This window comes from Lithobates pipiens, unplaced genomic scaffold, assembly GCF_037356315.1.
Source record: "Lithobates pipiens isolate NorthernLeopardFrog02 unplaced genomic scaffold, aLitPip1_a1.2 Scaffold_8, whole genome shotgun sequence".
Lineage (NCBI taxonomy): Eukaryota > Metazoa > Chordata > Amphibia > Anura > Ranidae > Lithobates > Lithobates pipiens.
This window is the reverse complement of record NW_027507903.1, coordinates 174299100-174320431: the sequence shown is the minus strand read 5'-3', so window position 1 is coordinate 174320431 and position 21332 is coordinate 174299100. Positions and strand designations below refer to the sequence as shown.

Genomic DNA, 21332 nt, shown 5'->3' with positions numbered 1-21332 from the left:
GGATAAGTTTTTTCAAGGAGCTCTCACACTTCCCTGGTCTCCTTACACTCATTTTAGACAATCCTGCTTTTGGCCCCAGAATTAACACTCAAATAGCTTGAGTTTCCAGAGATGACGGGTCTCAATATAATTTCCAACATGACTGCCCCCTTTCCAGTCCAAAGCTGGTCCCACCGCTGAATACTAAATGTTCCAACAACTGGCTATCATCAAACAAAGTTGCCGGTGTTTTTTATTTTTTTTATTTTAACACAAGACCATAAAAGATCTACCAGGCTTTATGCAAATGACCTCCTTATAAACATTCTATTCATACAAATCCATACGGTGTGACAATTATACTGCATATTGGGAGAGGAGATTTCAAAGACAGGCCTCTATTTCAAAATACGAATATTTGAATAACTCAGTTTCTACTAGAATTTTGTTTTACGCTTTAATTGTCCACTATATGCACACTAAAAATGCCAGCGTAATCACTCCCTCTATTTTGTACTAAATACCACAGCTAGCATAAAAACCCAAAATTAATAACTGTGTAGAGTGGCATTTGTGTATTTCCTCAAACTCAATAATATTACTTTCTCTGTGGTGCACAAAAAAATTAAAATAAAAAAACTTATAATTAAACAATCACCATAAACTAATGAATAAAATTCTCCAGCTTGATTTGGTAAAGATATTAAAGTTTGTGGGATAAAAAACCCTCAAAAAGCGACAGGCATATATGACATATTGTTGAGTAAGTTTTTCAGAGAAGGCGAGAGCATTGGAGTAGTGGTGGAGGAGCAAGGCACAGGATGTGCTGAATTGGAGAACGTAGTAGCAGTTTCCATTGTGGTTGAAGAAAATAGAGCCACTGGTATATGGAATGAACTGATTATATAAAAAGTTGTTATTTGCACCAATTTTGCAAATTTTGCACCAAGATTCTGTTAGAGATGTTGGGATGGAGAAGGCACATGCACATACTTGGGAGAATGCACTCAAAATCGGTCAATTTTTGGTGTCATGTATTCACCATATATAACAAAATGTCCACTCCTGAAATAGCACTCCTTTCAAACGATCTCTGAGTACATTTACAAAATTAAAAAGGCCATTTTGAGACATTGCCTTATGGATTCAAGTGTGGCAGTTTGCCATAGCTGGAAAACAACTCCACTGCATTTTTTGGAGTTGGCCCAGATTCCCAATGATATCATGACAAAGGAGATACTAGTAGCTGCAGATAGCACCTTGAAAACATTATGGACTTGCTGACATGCCTATAGAGATTCATATTTTTTCTGTGTTCTTTCATAATAAGTACACTTAATTACATTTATATCTCCCAAACCTTATGTGTAGTATGCTCTACGAAGATGTGTCTAAAAAGTTTGGTGAATGGACCGATATCTTAACAGCAACCTGGCCCAGGGGAACAAGCATTCACATGCCTAACCAGAGGCATATCAATTAGTGCCACCTAGTGTGGGGTACACATGACCATCAGGGTAAGCCCCCTGCGGGCAGTCAAACATAGTCAATATGAGAGGTAGGGACAAAGTGCAAGGGAGCAACGTGTGAACATCAAGTAATGCTACAAACTGGGGAAAACAGCGACGGAGACGGAAGCTGTGAACAGAATATGCTTTTATGACTGGGCCAAAACCTTTCGCGCCGGGAAGGAAACAGCTGAGGCTGAGCCATGTTAGGGTCAGCTGTCGACAAGCAGAATCAGAATGATCCAGCGAGTGTGACAAATGCTGGCAAGAGATCAACGACTGACAGCGGACAAATAGGCATTAATAAAAAGGACCCTAATGCGCATCATCGTCCGCAAAGATTTGGGTAAATCGGAAAATCTGTTCCCAGTTTGTGCCACACATTTATACCATTCAAACTTTTCAGACACAGCTAGTATTAGAGCTACATGATTGTTAAAAGATCGTGATCTCGATTCAACCCCTCAACTTAATCCAATGTCAAAAAAAATAAAATAAAAATAAAAAAAAGGCAGCCGGCAATGTTTATCAACAACATTGCTCACCCGCTGAAAAAACATTGCATCTTTCTGTTTAATGATTTAGGCCCCTTTCACACGGGCAGATAGAATTGTGCTTTTAGCTGTGGATTTTATAGTTTTCTACCGCAGCTAAAAGCGCACAATCCTTTCCTATGGTCCCATTCACACACTGCGTTTAGCTGCGATTTAGTTACAAGTGGTTTGGTGCGGATAGAAAAAAATAGAATTGACTGCGTCCAGGAGCAATTTAGCGCAGCTATCTGCACATAACCGCAGGTAAACGCATTGTACTATTTCACCTGCAGATAGCAGCATGAGAAAAAAAAAAAAAAAAAAAAAAAAAAGATATAGATGGAAATAGATGGTTTGAAATGCAGAGGACCGAAATGCATCATGGGTAGATTCAAGGGACCCAAGAAAAAACAATAAATAAAAAAAGGGTTGCTATGGGAATTACTACCGCAGCTAAATGCAACCGCATGTAATCACACTGTACAAATGCAGCTGATCGCAGTGCCTGGAGTCTTGAATTTCGCAGAACAAATCATATACTTTTAACTGCGGCAGAACAGCCGTCCGTGTGAAAGGGGCCTTACAGATCAAAGGGGATGAACCTTGTCTGCAAATGAAATCAGTTTAAAGCAACCTTGTCCTCCTGATCTCGCACGGAATACATGCACTCTGGGCAGCGCTAGAGAAAGCGCCCATGTCATTGCAATTAGGTTTAGTAAAAAATAAGTTGTCCATTGCAAGCCCATGACTGTCTATTCTCACGAATGGCGCCTTGTTACAAATATTCTCCCTTTATTGAGAATTTGCACATTTCAATTTACTTACTGTTTTACTACTAATCTTTATGTGTATTTGAACTTGTTCAATTTTTAATTCCTGTAATAATCTGAAACTTTGTTAATAAAAAATTATATTCAACCTTAAAGCAACCTTGTCAAGTAAAAAAAAAAAAAAAAAAAAATAAAAAATTATTATATATATTATATTTTTTTGGAGGGGATTTTGTTAAATTGTCCCTGTGTTTAACCCCTTATTAATCCATCATTTACTCTAATCAGCCTTATCAACTCCTTACTCTCCATCTCCATGCAATTCATTTCCTGCTGTTTTTTTTTTGTTTTGTTTTTTTGTTTGTTTATGTTCATTAAATTTTTTGCACCTTTAACATATATTTACATGTTTCACATTGAAAAAAATAAAAATAAAAAAAAAAAAGCACAAAACTTACAAAAAAATAATAATAATCACGTGTAAAATAAACTTTTCAATGCTTTACCATTGTTGACAGCTGAAGTGTAAAAAAAAAATTGGGGAGGTAGGTATCGGCAAATACAAATAAAAAAAAAGACGACCCTAATCTAACTTAAATGGTATTTTTTTTTGTATTTCTTTAAATTTGAATGAAGCAAAGAGTATTATGTCTTATTGTATTGCCATCTTGTTTAACCACTTAAGGACCGCCGCATGCCAATGTACGTCATCACAATGGCATGTACAGGCACAAGCACGTACATGTACGTGCTTGCCTTCCAGCGGGTGGGGGGTCCGATCGAACCCCCTCCCGCTGGATGCGGCGGCCCGTTTCGCTTCAGGAGCGATCCGGGATGAGGGGATGGCCGTTGGTTTCTGGCCACCCCCTCTCGATCGCTCCTGGCGAATGAGAAGCTTCCTCCCACTGTGTATAGTAAACACAGGCAGGGAGGAAGTGATGTCATTCTCCTCGGGGCGTTCTTTTTGACCGGACTACGAGGAGAAGTGAAAGTAAGTGTGCACCAACACTACACTGACATGTAGGCACACAAAACCGCCCAGAACGCCCGCCCCCCCCCCCCCCCCAGTCAGTGTCACTGATTGCAGTGATCATTTATTTACTGATCACTGCATTCAGTGTCAGTTGTGACAGTAAAAACTGTCAGGGCAGTTAGAGTTAGGTCCAGGGTAGCCCCCTACCACCCCCCAATAAAGGTTTAACCCCCTGATTGCCCCTAAAGTTAACCCTTTCACGCCCTTTTGCCAGTGTCACTAAGCAATCGTTATTCTGATCGCTGCATTAGTGTCGCTAGGTAGCTAGTTATTTTTTTAGGTTCACCGCCAGGTTTTTATAGCGCTAGGTACCCCGATATACTACCAAATAATGATTTTAACCCCCTGATTGCCCCTAGTTACCCCTTTCACCCCCTTTTGCCAGTGTCACTAAGCGATCATTTTTCTGATCGCTGCATTAGTGTGACTAGTGTCGCTAGGTAGCTAGTTATTTTTTTAGGTTCACCGCCAGGTTTTTAGAGCGCTAGGTACCCCCATATACTACCCAATAATGGTTTTAACCCCCTGATTGCCCCTAGTTAACCCTTTCACCAGCGATCACAGTATAAGTGTCACTGGTGACGCTGGTTAGCCAGTTAGTTATTTAGGTTCCCCGTCAGGTTTTTATATAGCGCCAGGGACTCCCATATACTACCTAATTAAAATCTGAACCCCCTGATTGCCCCTAGTTAACCCTTTCACCAGTGATCACCGTATAAGTGTTACGGGTGACTCTGGTTAGCTTGCTTTTTATAGCATCAGGGCACCCACCATTTATTACCCAATAAAGGTTTAACCCCCCTGATCACCTGGCTGGTGATATCAATTAGGTTTTAGGGTCAGGGTCTGCGTCACCCCAGGCAGCGCTAGGTTAGTGCCAGTACTGCTAATACCCACGCGCAAAGCATACACCTCCCATAGTGGTATAGAGTCTGAACAGATCAATATCTGATCAGATCTATACTAGCGTCCCCAGCAGTTTAGGGTTCCAAAAAAACGCATTGTTAGCAGGATCAGCCCAGATATCTGCTAGCACCTGCGTTTTGCCCCTCCGCCCAGCCCACCCAAGTGCAGTATCGATCGATCACTGTCACTTACAAAACACTAAACACATAACTACAGCGATCGCAGAGTCAGACCTGACCCCTGCGATCGCTAACAGTTTTTTTTGGTAGCGTTTTATATTTAAATCCGGAAGGCAGTGCTTGGTTTTTGGGGTCCCGTACGTGGCTAGGCTCCCAAAAAGTCCCCCACATGTGGTATCTCCGAACTTGGGAGAAGCAGCAGAATTTATTTTGGGGGTGTAATTTGACTTATGCCCATAGCATGTGTGAGCAATATATTATTTAGTGACAACTTTGTGAAAAAAAAAAAAAAATTGTAATATTCCTGCAACTTGTGGCAAAAAATAAAATATTTCATGGACTCAACATGCCTCTCAGTAAATAGCTTGGGGTGTCTACTTTCCAAAATGGGGTCATTTGGGGGGGTTTTGTGCTATTTTGGCATTTTATGGCCTTCGAAACTGATAGGTAGTGAGGAGTGAAATCAAAAATTTGCACCCTTAGAAACCCTGAAGGCAGTGATTGGTTTTCGGGGTGTCGTACGCAGCTTGACTCCCAAAAAGTCCCACATATGTGGTATCCTCGTACTCGGGAGAAGCAGCAGAATATATTTTGGGGTGCAATTCCACATATAACTATGGCATGTGTGAGCAATATATCATTTAGTGACAACTTTTTGTAAACTTTTTTTTTGTGTCATTATTCAATAACTTGGGACAAAAAAAATAAAATAATATTCAATGGGCTCAACATGCCCCTCAACAATTTCCTTGGGGTATCTACTTTCCAAAATGGGGTCATTTGGGGGGGGGGGGGGGGTTGTACTGCCCTGCCATTTTACCACCTCAAGAAATGATAGGCAGTCTTAAATTAAAAGCTGAGTAAATTCCAGAAAATTTACTCTAGTTTGTAGACGCTATAACTTTTGCGCAAACCAATAAATATACGCTTATTGACATATTTTTTAATAAAGACATGTGGCTGAATAAATTTTGCCCTAAATGTATGACTAAAATTTAGTTTATTCGATTTTTCTTATAACAAAAAGTAGAAAATATATTTTTTTCTCAAAATTTTAGGTCTTTTTCCATTTATATCGCAAAAAATAAAAATCGCAAAGGCAATCAAATACCATCAAAAGAAAGCTCTATTTGTGGGAAGAAAAGGACGCAAATTTCGTTTGAGTACAACATTGCATGACTGCGCAATTACCAGTTAAAGCAGTGCAGTGCGAAATTGTAAAAAGACCTCTGGTCCTTAGGCTGGAAATTTGTCCGGGGCTGAAGTGGTTAAAGAGATTGTAAAGTGAATTATTATTATTTTTTTTTTTAAATAACAAACATGTTATACTTACCTCCACTCTGCAGCTCGTTTTGCACTGAGTGGCCCCGAACCTGCTCTTCTGGGGTCCCTCGGCGGCTGTCTCGGCTTCCTCCCGCAGGTGCGCTCCCGTGATACCGCCGGCTATAGCCGCTCGCTGTATCACATGGCCCCGCCCCCCGGCACTCCGCTTCAGTGGATTTGATTGACAGCAGCGCGAGCCAATGGCTGCGCTGCTTTCCATCCATCCACTCCAGCCAATCAGCGGCCAGGCTGAACGGTGGAAATGACAGCGGGGGCTAGCACGGGATTTTCGAGGGGTGAGGTAAGTAAAAACAGGGGGGGCAGGCACTGTCAGATGTTTTTTCAACTTAATGCATAGAATGCATTAAGGTGAAAAAACATTTACCTTTACAACCCCTTTAGGAACCTAATGTTCAGGGGTTGTAAATCTTTAAAATAAAGTTCAGAATCGTGATATTTATTCGCGATTTTCATTTTTTCCAGAATTGTGCAGCTTTACCTCGTATATATCAAGCTCAACGATTTTTTTTTTCTCTGCAAATGTTTCTCAGTTATTTGTTTTTGTACCCAGCCCCCCCCCCCCCCCCCCCCACACACTTCCTAGTTGCCTCTCTCCTCCTGAACAAAATGTCCCCATCTCTTTTCCTTTGCATTTCCATTGGATTGGATTAATATGTCATGTCCAAATGTGAATTGTCATTATCACTAATCTCATTCTTTGTTTTTTTTTCTTGCACAAAAAAACATTTGAAATAAAATCTAAACTGCCACTTTGTACACTATGTGGCCAATTTAAAAATATTTTCACATAAAATTACACTCAACTTTCTTAGGATTCGCACACTTTTCCAACTGACCCCAATTAATAAAATCTGTGAATCTGAAGGGTCAGCTGTATGAATCTTGTGTAAAAACATTTCGAAACAGACCCATATTTTAGGAGGTGCAGGTAGGCACATAAGATATGTAGATATGAAGATATGCATTTATAAATGCTGCCGATTGCTACATCTTTAGAAAACATGCACACAGGGCTTTATAAAAATAAAAAAAAATAAAAATAAAAAAAATAACAAACAAACACACAACACACTTCTTTTACAGGCATTTGGCACTTTTTTTTTCAGCCTTTAAAAGCAACTCTATGTCCATACACACAAATATTTACAGGCATATTAGAAGTGAAGCAGTTACAGGCTCGTTCAAAAAGAAACAAAAAACACAACCCATCACCAGCGCATGGAACTTTTGAGCAGAAAAATGCATAATACATTCAAATGGTCAGAATAAATTAATATTTTTTCCAATGGAATCCATTAATGCCCAAATGCTTGATGCGCTTAAGCAATATGCGTCTTTAGGGGTGTTTTTTAAAGCTGGATTCCACCCTAAAGTGGAACCTCCGCTGATCGGATCCCTCCCCCCCTCCGGTGTCACAATTGACATCTTTCAGGGGGGAGGGGGTGGAGATACCTGTCAAAGACAGGTATTTTCACCCACTTCTGGGCATAGACTACCGTGGGAGTCTACGCCATTTTCTGCCCTGCCGCGCTGTCTGCTGGGACACACACGGGTCCCAGTGACAGCGCGGAGATTTCCTGCAGCAGCCGAGAGCCGAGCGATCGATTTGCCTCGGGATCGCTGGAACCCGGGACAGGTGAGTGTCCATTTATTAAAAGTCAGCAGCTGTAGTATTTATAGCTGCTGGCTTTTAATATTTTTTTTTGGTGGAATCCCTCTTTAAGCAGCTTTACTCCTGCCAGGAGTTCTGATGTTCACAGGGCAAAAGCAAATGCCCTGTGTGCATGAGGCCTTATAAGAACAGTTATTTGACAAGCCCAAAAATATTGTTATCTTGGAGTAGAAGAACATTATATACAAATAGCACAAAGTGTCCTCTTTACTGCAAACGTGCACACATTACCTCATAGGTCAGGGAGAACGTATTGGTAGTCAACCAGCCTTACCTTCTCTACTTAGTTTATAAAAAGCACTTATATAAGCAAACTATATTAGAACTGCATAATTTCAATGCCCCACAACAGTTAGAATAAACCTCCAGATAAGGCCTTGGTGAAACCATATTAAACAGCTTTATGCTTCTTGAAATATCAGCAAATCTGTACGGATTCAATAATTTACATCATCACTAGAAAGATACAGTACTGCACAGGCACACTGCTAGCTCCAGAATGTTTTACTGAGACACGATCTTACTTGCTAAAGCTTTTTTGCCAGCTGCATGGTAGGCTATGATATACTTCTTTCCATCGCGATCTTCTGTTTTGGTTTCAAGTCCAGGAAACAAGCCTTTCACAGCTTGATGAATGATTGTCCTCTTTTCTTTGGTGTCGTCAATTACCTGTAATACAACCAATCATCATTAGGAATTTCCCGATTTTTGATTAATTAGGTCACAGCAGCACAAGAGACACACAGTAAATAATGTCCCTTGTGGTGATTTTATTTTTTAAGCAAGGCTATATAGTCCTAAATGATCACAAGGTTCTAAAGACCTGATCTCTGATGTTAACTCCCACTTTCTCCATGCTATAACCTTAGTAGGACCCTGCTTCTGATATACAATAAATGACAACCCCTACAGTGACCGATGAGGATCAAGAGTAAGCTTGCTCCTCCACACCTTGTGGTTTCACCTTTCGTTAACAAGTTAACCCTACATTAACCAAACCTACCTCACTCCCCACTAGATTACATGCTATGCACTGACTTGCCAACTCAACCTGTGCTAGATTCGATCAACCAGGGGCTGACATACATATGAAAAGGTAAATTTACCGAAATAAAGGCTATCCTCAAACACATTCAAATTAGTGACATTTGATGTACCGTACTTTAAAGCCAATGACATCTGCGACATAATCAGGGTGGATATAAATGAATGATTAACCACTTCCCGACCTGCGCGCGCCGATGTACGTCGGCAGAATGGCACAGGCAGGCATATCGGCGTACAGGTACGTCCAATTTGAAATGCCGCCCTGCCATTGTGAGCGCGCCGCCAGCGGCGGCATGCTCGCGTGCCAGTCAGGACCCCCGTGAGTCCAGTCGCTGGTCCCGCGGACTCGATCGCCGCGGGCGTACCCGCGATAGTCTCACGACGCAGTGTCGAATCGCAAAAAGTGGTCTGGTCTTTGGCCAGCAAAATGGTCCGGGGCAGATTTATTTTAGTAAATTTATTTTGGAGTAAAAATAAAACAATTATTTAATCGGCGTATAACACGCACCCCAAGTTTAGGAGGGAAGTTTAAGGAAAAAAAAAAAACCTTACATTTAAATGCCCATCAATGCAGCCTTGTCAGTGTCATTTGCAGCCTTCCCAGTTTCTTTTGCAGGCTTTTTCGTTTAAAAATGGCGCCGAGATACACAGCAGTGGATCGGCGTATAACACGCACCCACGATTTTAAGGGGAAAAAAGTGCGTGTTATACGCCAATAAATACGGTAGTTTTCTATTTAAGATACATTAATAGTTTAGCTTATTCAGCATGAAATGGAACTTAGTTACGTAGCATGAGGCTGTATATTCTGCAATATTTATATTTTTGGTAAATTTAATGACTCCTATTGGGCTCTGCAAGTGGAGATAACATGCACAGCATTTATGCATTCACATAATTTCACAGTAACCATGAGATAAACCTACGTTCAGGAATATTCCTTTATCCCATGGTTTTGCGAACATATGTACACTACAAACTGTGATTGAATCGGTACTGATATCGCTGTTTTACTAACCTGACAACTTATTATTCTACATGGGAAACCTTCATTTTGTTTTAAAATATTAATAACTACCAGCAAGAAGTCCTTAGATTTAAAGAGCACCTGTCATTTCAGATTCATCATGGCAGCGCCTGTTAGTGGGCAGCCACTCACCTGCTGCCGCCACATCCCTCACCTTGTTGCGTCACTGCCGCATCACCAGCCATCCCATTAAAGTGAATGGGACCGTCGGTGAGTCAACAGCGAGTCAAAGGAGGAGCCGCTCTGGGACAGAGATGATAGTTCTTTAAAAATTATTATTTAAAATCAAGCTTTTTTACTAGTGACTTAAATCAAGATTTAAATGTTGATTTAGAACAACTTGATTTAAATCAAATCCACCCTGGATATAATCCCTTCTTTATTGTAGACTGCCAGGCTACATTTGCACCACTCAAATTAAAGGTAAAAGTATATCCCTGTGTCTCAGATGGATTTCAGGAAGTCAATACCACATGAATCATCTGCCCTTACTCAACATGGCCATGGGCAGATATACTAGGGGGTTATTTTTCCACAGGGATTTCTCAACAAAAAGCATGGAGACATGGACGGATGGGTGGGGGGATTACTCCGAATATTTCGAAAATGAATAAAAAGCATTTTTGCTTAGTGGTGCTCAGATGCATACTTACTCTGTGTAATGTTTTTGCACAGAGCAGCCCAAAGCATCTTCTTCTGGGGTCAATCAGTGATCCTGGCTCCTCTTCTTTGACAAATGCCTCCATAGCAAGCTCCTTGCTACAAGGTCACTATGGTGGGTTCAAACCCAAGCCGCGCTGCCTGTGTCCATAAAAGACAGAATGGTTCGGACCCGTCCTCATCACAGGATTTGACTGAAAGCAGCTGGAGCCAATAGCTCTGGCTGCTGCCTCTCTGTCCTGTGAGGAGATAAAAAAAGCGGAGAGCGCAGCTGCTCTCGGGTACAGTGTTAGATCAAGATCAGGCAAGTATTTAAGGGGGAGGGCCTGGTGGATCCTGATTACAGACTTTTTTTTTTACCCTAATGCAGAGAATTCATCAACGTTAAAAAACACACACACACAAACCTTAAGCCTTTAGGACCACTTTAAATACACATTGTAGTACCTGGTGTCTCTAGGTAAATAACAGTAAGCTTACATAAAAGCACGATTATCCTTAGAAAAGGTTTTCAGTAGAATCAAGAAATATTAATAAAAAAAGATTGTACATATTACCTCAATGGCAACATTAGTTTCCTTATTTTTATAGAGCTGAAGTTCTTCTAAACGCTTCTTGTCTTCAGCTGAAAGAACAGTGAATATCTCCTCTTTTGGATCCTATGATGAAGCAGTGTATGATTAAAATATACAACACAGTAAATAAAGAATGATTGTAAGTATTACACATATATTTACCTCAACATCTGCTGGGACTGACAAGTCATTTAGATATATAATCTTTCCATCCTTTCCTATCTCATGGACAACAAAGTCAGAATACCTAATGAGAAAACAAAATTCTATTTTTTTTCTTCATACTAAAAAAAAAAAAAATATTTTGTGAATCTGAGTAGTATTTCTGTTATGAACAGTTTTAATTGCACTCTGTATGCGATTTCTTCCATCAGTTCAACTGCTACAAGACAGAAAGAAAATCTTTCAATAGAAATACAGAGGGTGACTTGGCTGTAGTTGGGACTTAGGTGTATAAATGTATCAGCACTAAAAAGTTTAGCATGGAGGCAATGTTTTCTGGAATAAAGTATAACTAAAGGCAATTATTTTTTTTACTTTTGCATAGAGTGGAGAGGGATTAGAAAAACTCTCAGTTTTTATTGCCATCCGTGCCCTTGGTAAGGAGATTCATGCTCTCCATTTGTTCTGTTTAACATTATCATTGAAAGTGGAAGTATAAGAAAATCCCCAGAAGAGGGGACATCTTCCAATGGGGACACTAGTTCTGGTGACCTGGGAGCCCCCAAGAGACAACCATAATTTGCAGGGACTTTCTTTCTCCCACTTCCCGTTTGGCTAGAAGACAGAGGGAAATATTCACAATGGGAAACAGATTGCAAGAAAAAAAAAAAATCTGACAAAGCTTATATCCCTCCCCTGCCCTATTCAAAATGGGGGGGGAGAAAAGTTGCCTATAGTTCTACCTTAATGGCTAAGTTCACCTGAATTAAAAAAAAAAAAAAAAATTAAAAAAATGCACTTTTTTTTGTTAAACAGAAGCCTGCCAAGTATTGCACTCGTGATCAGCTGATCGTAGGTGCAATGTCAGGCTGCTGTACACACTGCCTACAGCACGGTTACCCATACCACTATATGGGCTGTCATTTTCAGAGATATAGGCAGTGTATAAAGTTCATATGCCAATCAACAAGCCTAAAGTTTAATCAAATAACAAGGCCATCTGATGTGATAGCAGCTGGGACAATTATTTCAATCACAGATTCCTGTGAATGAACGACGCAGCTGTGTGGGCGAAGGACCCCTGCTTTCAAAATTGAGACACCTGAAAACTTTTCTCAAGCAGTCTTTTAGGGCGGCATCTGAAAGATAGGGCTCCTCTCACCTCCCCCTATTATAAAAAGTTCACACACACGTTTCAGTTATTGCGTTTCCTCCGGACCAACAGGATCTACATGCAGTTTGTCATTTTCATCTAGGTATCTGTGCTATTTACAAGGGCCTCCCTGTCCGACTGTCCCCACAGGCCTCTGGGAAGGTCAGGCAGCACCAGGACAGGGGCTACTGGTGGACCTTCCCAAGGGACTCCTTCCTCGAGTGTGAAGTTTTGCCCTCAGTGGCGGTAATCAATCAAACTACTGGCTTCTCTGGATAGCCTCGCTGGATGGCTCTCCCTCATTACTGCAAAGCTAAGGGGAAAAACATGCAATCGATTTTCCACCCTCCAGGTGCTGGCTCCCAGCTTCTGTGTTTGCTGTGGAGCACAGGTGGACCAAGATGACAGCGGCTTGCTTCTGGCATGACGACTGAATCATTTCCAGCTTTCATGTCACTTCGGGTAACGCACTTCCAACCAGCTCCATCTTGGTGAAGCAATGGGCAGACTCGTGGTATGGTCATGGGACGTTACATCAAAGAACAAGCTTTGCCGTATTCTCTTCACAAGAAAGCTCCTCTTCAGACCGTATCTAGAATTTGTAGTCAACAGGTAGGTAGACAGGAAGAAAGGTTTTCCTCCAGAAAAAAAGAAGCAAAAGCAGAACACCTTTTTTTGACAGCAAAGAAAGGGTAACAAGCTGAAGCAAAAAAGCAGTTGTCCTTTCAGAAAAGAAAGAACATGGAAGACTTCATTCTTAAGCTTTCTGCTTCCAACACCAAGAAACAATGACAGCTTAAAGGTGGGGGGCAGGCTAGCATCATTTGTAAACCCATCACAGAACATAAGGACAAATAAATTTGTCCTTCACACATTACAAGCTGGTAATGCCACACAAAATGTTCAAATATCCTGCCGAGCAGGTAGTTAGTCACAACACTTCCCAGAGACAAAGAACAGGCGGCAGGTCTACTGTCCTCGTTAGAAAAACAGTTATCACAATAGTAATCCCCCCCCCCCACCCCCCACAACGAAGGCGGCAAAGGAAACCGTGGAAATTGAGGCCCCTAACCTGTGTGATGTCATTCTTAGAGTCAACACCCAGGCATAGTATGAATTACTGTTAGCTCTTAAAAATTATAACTTAATTCACTTTAAGTAGCACTGACATGTATGGATCATACATCCTAAAGCAGGGATCCTCAAACTACGGCCCTCCAGCTGTTGCAAAACTACACATCCCATGAGGCATTGTAAAACTCTGACATTCACAAACATGACTAGGCATGATGGGAATTGTAGTTCCTGAACAACTGGAGGGCCATAGTTTGAAGACCCATGTCCTAAAGCATCTACAGTACTGAAAGACTTTTATGCTCTTAACTACCTTAAGGTAGCCTGTTATCGCTTATTCCTTGTAGAGACTTCTGCTGCTTTCATTTCCTGATTGGTTTGACTCGCTAGAATACATTGATATACTAGACGACATCCTGTTCTCTCTCGTTTATTCACGTTAGAATAGACCTGTTCACTGTTTGCTCCCCTAGGGGTGAACAGGTTTATTCTTAGAGGTTTACTAGCTAGAAACTGAATTTAAAGATATGAATTTGAAGGATTATTCACGATTATTATACTGACTTAATGTATTAAAAATGCATTCGCTATACTATGTAACTGTAATAGTGTGAATCCGGTTATATTTTTCTTAATGGCTTTATATTATGTTCTGATAACTAAATAAAAAAATGAATGTAAAAAAATAAAAAAAAGTATTCAAACCCCTTGAAATTTTCCACATTTTGTCATGTCAACTTAATGTATTTTATTGTGATAGACGCACACAAAGTGGCATATAATTGTGAAGGGGAAGGAAAGTTATAAATGGTTTTCAATTTTTTTTTTTTACAAATAAATATCTGTAAAGTATGGCATGCATTTGTATTGAACCCCCTTTACTCTGATACCCCTAACTAAAATCTAGTGGAACCAATTGCCTTCAGTAGTCACCTAAATAGTAAATAGAGTCCAGCTGTGTGTAGCTTAATCTCAATATAAATACAGCTGTTCTGTGAAGCCCTCAGGTTTGTTAGAGAACATTATTGAACAAAATAGACAGGTCAGGGATAAAGTTGTAGAGAAACTTAAAGGTTATAAAAAAAAAAAAAAAATATCCCAAGCTTTGAACATCTCATGGAGCACTGTTCAATCCACCACCTGAGAATAGAATTAGTATGGCACAACTGCAAAACTACCAAGACGTGGCCGTCCACTTAAACTGACAGGCCGGGCAAGGAGAGCAAGAGGCCCATGGTAACTCTGGAGCAGCTGTAGAGATCAACAGCTCAGGTGGGAGAATCTGTCCACAGGACAACTATTAGTCATGCATCCCACAAATTCGGCCTATGGAAGAGTGGCAGGAAGAAAGCCATCATTGAAAGAAAGCCATAAGATTGTCCAGTTTGCGAGAAGCCATATGGGGCAGTTGTTCTCAACCCTGTCCTCAAGTACCCCAAACAGGCCATGTTTTGGGAATTTCTCTTAGATAAAATAGCTGTCCAAGATGCCAAGCCATTGACTCAGATTTAAGCAGTGCAAGGTAAAGGAAAATCTGCAAACATGGCCTGTTGGGGGTACCTGAGGATAGGGTTGCGAACCACTGGTGTAGGGGACACAGCAAAACATGGGGAAGAAGGTGCTCTAGTCAGATGAGACCAAAATTTTACTTTATGGCCTAAAAGCAAAATGCTATGTGTGGCAGAAAACTAACAATGCACATTATCCTAAACACATCCACCTCCGTAAGGATGGATAGAGCCAAATACAGGGAAATCTTAGACTTGAGACTGGTCCAGCTAAAGTGTCCAATGACCCTAAACCAGGGGTTGACAAATTTGCTTGGAATCTAGGAGCCAGCTAAAAAAGTTAGGAGCCAGGTCCGTGACGGCGATCTGGACCTGTCCCTGGCCTGACATGGAGACGAGTGAGGGGAAGATAGCCCCCAGCCCCCCACCTGTCTCCAAGTCATTGCCCATAGCTCTTAGAGGGACATTTTTAAATTGCATTTTAGTGTAAATATGAGATGTGAGGTCTCTCTGACCCCAGATCTCATATATAAAAGAGGACCTGTCGTGCTTTTTTCTATTACAAGGGATTTTTACATTCCTATAAAAGTGACACACATTTTTTTTTTTTTAAAAGAACAGTGAAAAAAATTAAAATAAAAGTTAAAATAAGAAAAAAAATGTTTTAAATGCGCCCTGTCTCGCCAAGCTTGCGTGCAGAAGCGAACGCATATATGAAAGCGGTGTTCAAACCACACATGTGAGGTATCGCTGCGATCGGTAGAGTAAGAGCAATAATTCTAGCCCCAGACCTCCTCTGTAACTCAAAACGTGCAACCTATAGAATTTTTTAAACGTCGCCTATGGAGATTTTAAAGGGTAAAAGTTTGTCGCCATTCCATGAGCGGGCGCAATTTTGAAGCGTGACATGTTGGGTATCGATTTACTCGGCGTAACATTATCTTTCACAATATAAAAAAAAAATTAGGCTAACTTTACTGTTGTCTTTTTTTTTATTAAATAAAAATTTTTTCCCCAAAAAAAGTGCGCTTGTAAGTCCGCTGTGCAAATACGGTGTGACAGACAGTATTGCAACGACCACCATTTTACTCTCTAGGGTGTTAGAATAAATAATAAAAAAAAAAAAAATTATATATATATATATATATATATTTTTTTTTTTTTTTTGTTTTGTTTTGTTTAGGGGTTCTAAGTAAAGGGATGGAGAAAGACTGGCAGGAAATCAATTAGCATTGTTGGTTGTAATTCCAACGGCCACCACAAGATGGCGCCAGATTCCAGAAGGAACCATAGGATCACAGAAGGCCTCAAAGCCGGGGGCTCAATTACCGGCCGCCTGCGGCGCGGCCCGACGCGATCGCGCGGGGGGGGGTCCACGGAGATGGGATACCCCCAGCTATGCTGCCCCAGGCGCAAGGTCGCTGATTCTAGTCGCCAATGCGACCTGGCGACCGGGTTTTGTCGAGCACTGCCCTAAACATACAGCCAGAGCTAGAATGGAATGGTTTAGATTAAAGCATATTAATGTGTTAGAATGACCCAGTCAAAGTCCAGACCTAAATTTAATTGAGAATCTGTGACAAAACTTGAAAATTGCTGTTGCCAGATGCTCTCCACTCAATCCGACAGAGCTTGAGCTATTATGCAAAGAAGAATGAGCAAACATTTCACACTCTAGATGTAAAAAGCTGGCAGAGACATGCCCAAAAAGACTTTCAGCTGTCATTGCAGTGATAGATGGTTTTACAAAGTACTGACTTAGGGGGCTGAACATAAATGCACACCACTTTTCAGATATTTGTAAAAATCAGTAAAAACATTTATCATCTTCCTTCCACTTCACAATAATGTGCCACTCTGTGTTGGTCCACCACATAAAATCCCAATAAAATACATTTACGTTTTTGTTGTAACATGACAAAACGTGGAAAATTTCAAGGGGTATAAATGCTTTTTCAAGGCACTGTACATAGGACAATACGATACAAAAAATTCTGGAAGGAATCCTTTTACTCAATAGAAAACTCACTGCCACTAGGAGTATTCATGGCGACAGTGGACCTGCAAGCCACCTACCTACATATACTTATAAAGGAAAACCCATCACCAATACCTGGGATTTGCAATATGGGAGCCAAAGCTTCACTTCAAAGAGAAAAGGGGAGGGGGGAGAAGAGTGCCGGGAGGCCAAATAGTGTAGGTCAATTTAATATAAAGTAAAAACATATGAGTATGCAATCAAATGCTGCAGAGATACACAGGCATATCTGGATGGTGTCAGATCCCTCATCCAGATGGATGGATGGCAGCGGTGGTTGAACGGAGTTTAAAATTAGCAGCTCGGGGAGCATAGCCAAAGGACAGGTGTGCCACTGACAGATGGGAGCCGGAGCTGAGATCCTGAATGAGCAATGCCGGGAGTAGAGCCAAGAGGATGAGAGCCGTGGTTCCAGACACTTTGCTGCCATATGATCCAGGGACCGGCGTTAACCGGAAGCAGCTGCCGTGTGTAGAGAAAGACAAGAAAGCCCTGTGTAAGCACTAGAGGCGTGTGAATCAAGGTATGCACGCAACAAGTTTCGGAAGAACTAATCGTTTCCTTCTTCAACCTCCCATTACTTTTTTTTTTTATTTGTCCTTCTGGCCAGCTATATACCACATAATTTGGGTTGGAATTGACACCTAGGGCAAATAGCTTTTGTTTGTTTAAGGGCTTCCCAGGAGCTTTACAAAAATTCTGGCAGAAGCTCTAAAGATGTTAGGCCTGGAAGGTATAGAAGAAATACCATATTTGGACGATCTCCTCTTTGCCAACACAGCAGAAGCACTGATAAAGAATCTTCAGTCAAGCATCTGTTACTTGAGGGATCTAGGGTGGATTATAAAGGAGCAAAAATCCCACCTGGTTCCCAGTCGAATGGTAAATTATCTGCATTACATACTAGATATCAGGCTGGGTTCAAACTATTAATAATTGGATGTGCGTTTCCCAGCATCCAATTTGCATGTCAGGAGCCTGTGACTGGCTCTCAATGGATGGCTGCGGAGCGAACTGCACAGGAGTGCTGTGCGTCTTCTGGTCCATTTTAGGTCCAAATTCAGCCAAACATTTGGACCAAAAATTCAACCTAAAAAACAGTGAACAGGGATGCACCGGACCCCTGCTGTGAGCCACGTAACACAGAGATGTAAACCCAGCCTCAAGGAGACAAGAATCTATCTCAGGATGAAGAACAAAGATTGATAGAGATAAGATCAATATGTGGCTCTAACTCGATCACAATCAGGAAAAGTATGAGAGTTCTGGGTCTTATGACATCTTCTATACTGGCCCTCACTTGGGCACAACTACATGCAAGGCCTCTACAAAACTGCCTACTAGTCCAGTGGAACAGAGACCCACGGTCTTTGGAAATGATGCAGTTCCACAAATTGTCAAGGAATCTCTGCAATGGTGGGTCCACCCACTCTGCTACAGGCGTGGGGAGTGGAGTCAGACAAACATAATTTGTATCACCACAGATGCCAGCACCTCAGGTTGGGGGAGCACACCTGGCAGAGCACCTAGCCCAAGACGAATTGAGCCACCATTGGACACAAGACTCATTGAACATTAGGAAACTGAAAGCAGTGGAACAAGCTCTGGAGGTCCTATTACACACAAACTCAAAACAAAAACATTCAAATACAGTCAGACAACTTTACAACAGCACCTTATATCAACAAACAACGAGGACCCCCCCCCCCCCAGCTTAGGGATCTGGCAGAAGCAAATGTACAGTCTAGCTCAGTAGTACACCTGGAAGGGGTAGATTACACGCTTGCGGACTACCTGAGCAAAACCACAATGAAAAATACGGAATGGGAGTTAGACCAGTCAACTTTCACTTGGATCACAGAGACCTGGGGGACACCTGCAGCGGACAGATTTGCTTCAAGTTACATAGGGCTGAAACAACTAATCGATTAATCGACAACGAATCGATTATGAAATTAATCGATTACTATTTTCATAATTGAGTAAATCGGCCAGTAACATAATGAGGTTAAAACTAAAATGAGCCCTTCATAGTACAAAAAATTTAAAATAATTGCTACTGTATATTACTTACAGTTCTACAGTAATAAAAAAAAATTAACCCCTTACTGTAGTGATTATCTGCTTTTTTTGTACTATAAAGAGCTAATTTTTTTTTAACAACATAGACCTGGTTCACACCTGTGTTTTTTGGTGCTTTTTTCAGAAATGCACTACAGTTAAATTTACATGGTTTCCTATGGGACACGTTCACATCTATGCTTTTTTCAGCCGCTGCATATTTGGAAAGGGTCAGGGACACAAAACAATGCTTTTTTTGGTTCAATATACTTCAGTGAAGCTGCAGGAAAGCATGTAATGCATTTTTGCAGCAAGTGCAAAAACCCAAATCGCAGCAAATTCGCGTGCGCAAAAATCAAAACGCAGAGCAAAAGCACTGCAGAAACATATTAAAAGCAAACTGCATAGGTGTGTACCGAGCCTTATGCTGGTCACACGGATCAATTTTCAGACTAGAATATTCAGACAAAAAAATCTTTGTACATTCGCTGAATGAAAGAATGTTTGAAATTTTCACTTGTTTTTAACATTCTCTTTTTAAAATGAATGTAATTTCTGAACGAAAAAAACTACATACACTGTCTTAAAATTCCTTTGACCAAGAAGTTTTCTATTTCCAAATTTTCCTGTCACTGTGGTTGAAAATAGTCAATTTGACCCCACTAACGATTAGAAAAATCGAACGAAAGTTCTTAAAATTACTTTTTTTGAAGGAAGAAATTGTTTGTTTTTTAAACAATAGTATATCAGTAAACTAAGGGCCGGTTCACACTGCGGGCGATGCGAGGCGACACGACTTGACAAGTCGCCCCCGTTCTGTACAATGGAACCGTTCTGAGAGGAGCGACTCGAGTCGCTCCGACTCAGAAAAAAAGTTCCTGTACTACTTCTGGGCGACCTCGGGGCGACTTGCATTGACTTCTATACAGAAGTCATTTGCAAATCGCCGCTGAGGTCGCGGCGAGGCAAGTCGGTGTCGCCTCGCATCGCCCGCAGTGTGAACCGGCCCTAATAGTATATACAGTATATCACTTCTGTTATTCTCAGAGTGGATTAGAGATTTTTCTCTCTAACCATATAGTTGATTATTTATATTTACCACTACATAGAGACATTTAAGAATAAATTGCCTTTTTTTTAACTTTGCATATTTACCTAAATTATACACCACACTTTCTTTTTTTTAAGGTTATAGACCGATTAATCGAAACAATAAATCGGCCAACTGATTGATTATTAAAACAATCGTTAGTTGCAGCCCTAAAGTTACAACACCAAGGCCTCAAAATTATTTTTATTAACCCAGAGAGATGGGAGCCTGGGGGTGAACACCTTTTCCAAACAATGGTCAGAACCTCTATACTACACCTTCCACCCAACAATCCTAATTCCCATTGTCATTTTTGAATATCAAAAGGGAAAAAGCAAGTCGTTCTCAACACTCTGCACTGGCCACAAAGAGACTGTCAGCTCAAGAACAAAAGTGTACAACAGCACCTACGTTTACCAGACAAGCCAGGCCTACTAATGCAGGGGCCGATCTAATCCTCTGCATTGTGTAAAAGGCGGTTTTATCCTGTATGCATAGAACCTCCCCTTCCTGCACTGTCTATCTGGGGAAGGCCAGCTAACACAGGCAGGGTAGCCAACGTGCACATGCTCAGTTGTGTCTTTTATGCTGGAGAGAACATTTACTTGTTCTCAGAGCTAGCCAGGTCACATGATATTGACATTACACATGTGGTTGTGTATAGAGGCTCCAGTGGAAATCTTTCCCTACCTGAACTCAGCACTGAAGAAATCGTGCAGTTTGTCATGTAACCATGGTATACAGATCATCCAAAAAGGTATAAAGTGGCAGTATTTTAACGTTAAAAGATTTGTATGCTGTGGGCACTGTGGGGTGGATGAACTATTTTCATATTACTGGGTTTAGGAACACTTTAAGGCCTGATTCACAATTGTGCAGGTTGCAGTTTGCATATTGCAGGTGCATTTTTTACAATACACATCTTTAAAACCATTGAAGTCTATGGATCCAAAGAACAAAAACAAACCCTGGCCCTTTCCATAAAAAGCACAGATGTGAACTACATCCATAAC

General features: G+C 41.0%; 1 protein-coding gene across 3 annotated transcripts in view; it reads right to left on the bottom strand.

Annotated features, from left to right (window-relative positions):
- Positions 1-21332, bottom strand: part of PUS7 (pseudouridine synthase 7) — a 95586-nt gene that overhangs the window by 66737 nt on the left and 7517 nt on the right. For all 3 annotated transcript variants that reach the window (XM_077473865.1, XM_077473864.1, XM_077473866.1), the window contains exons 3-5: positions 11396-11480; positions 11216-11317; positions 8449-8593 (exon numbers count right to left, since the gene is read on the bottom strand). In XM_077473865.1, coding sequence (XP_077329991.1) covers positions 8449-8593; positions 11216-11317; positions 11396-11480 — 332 coding nt within the window. The remainder of the gene's footprint in view (positions 1-8448; positions 8594-11215; positions 11318-11395; positions 11481-21332) is intronic.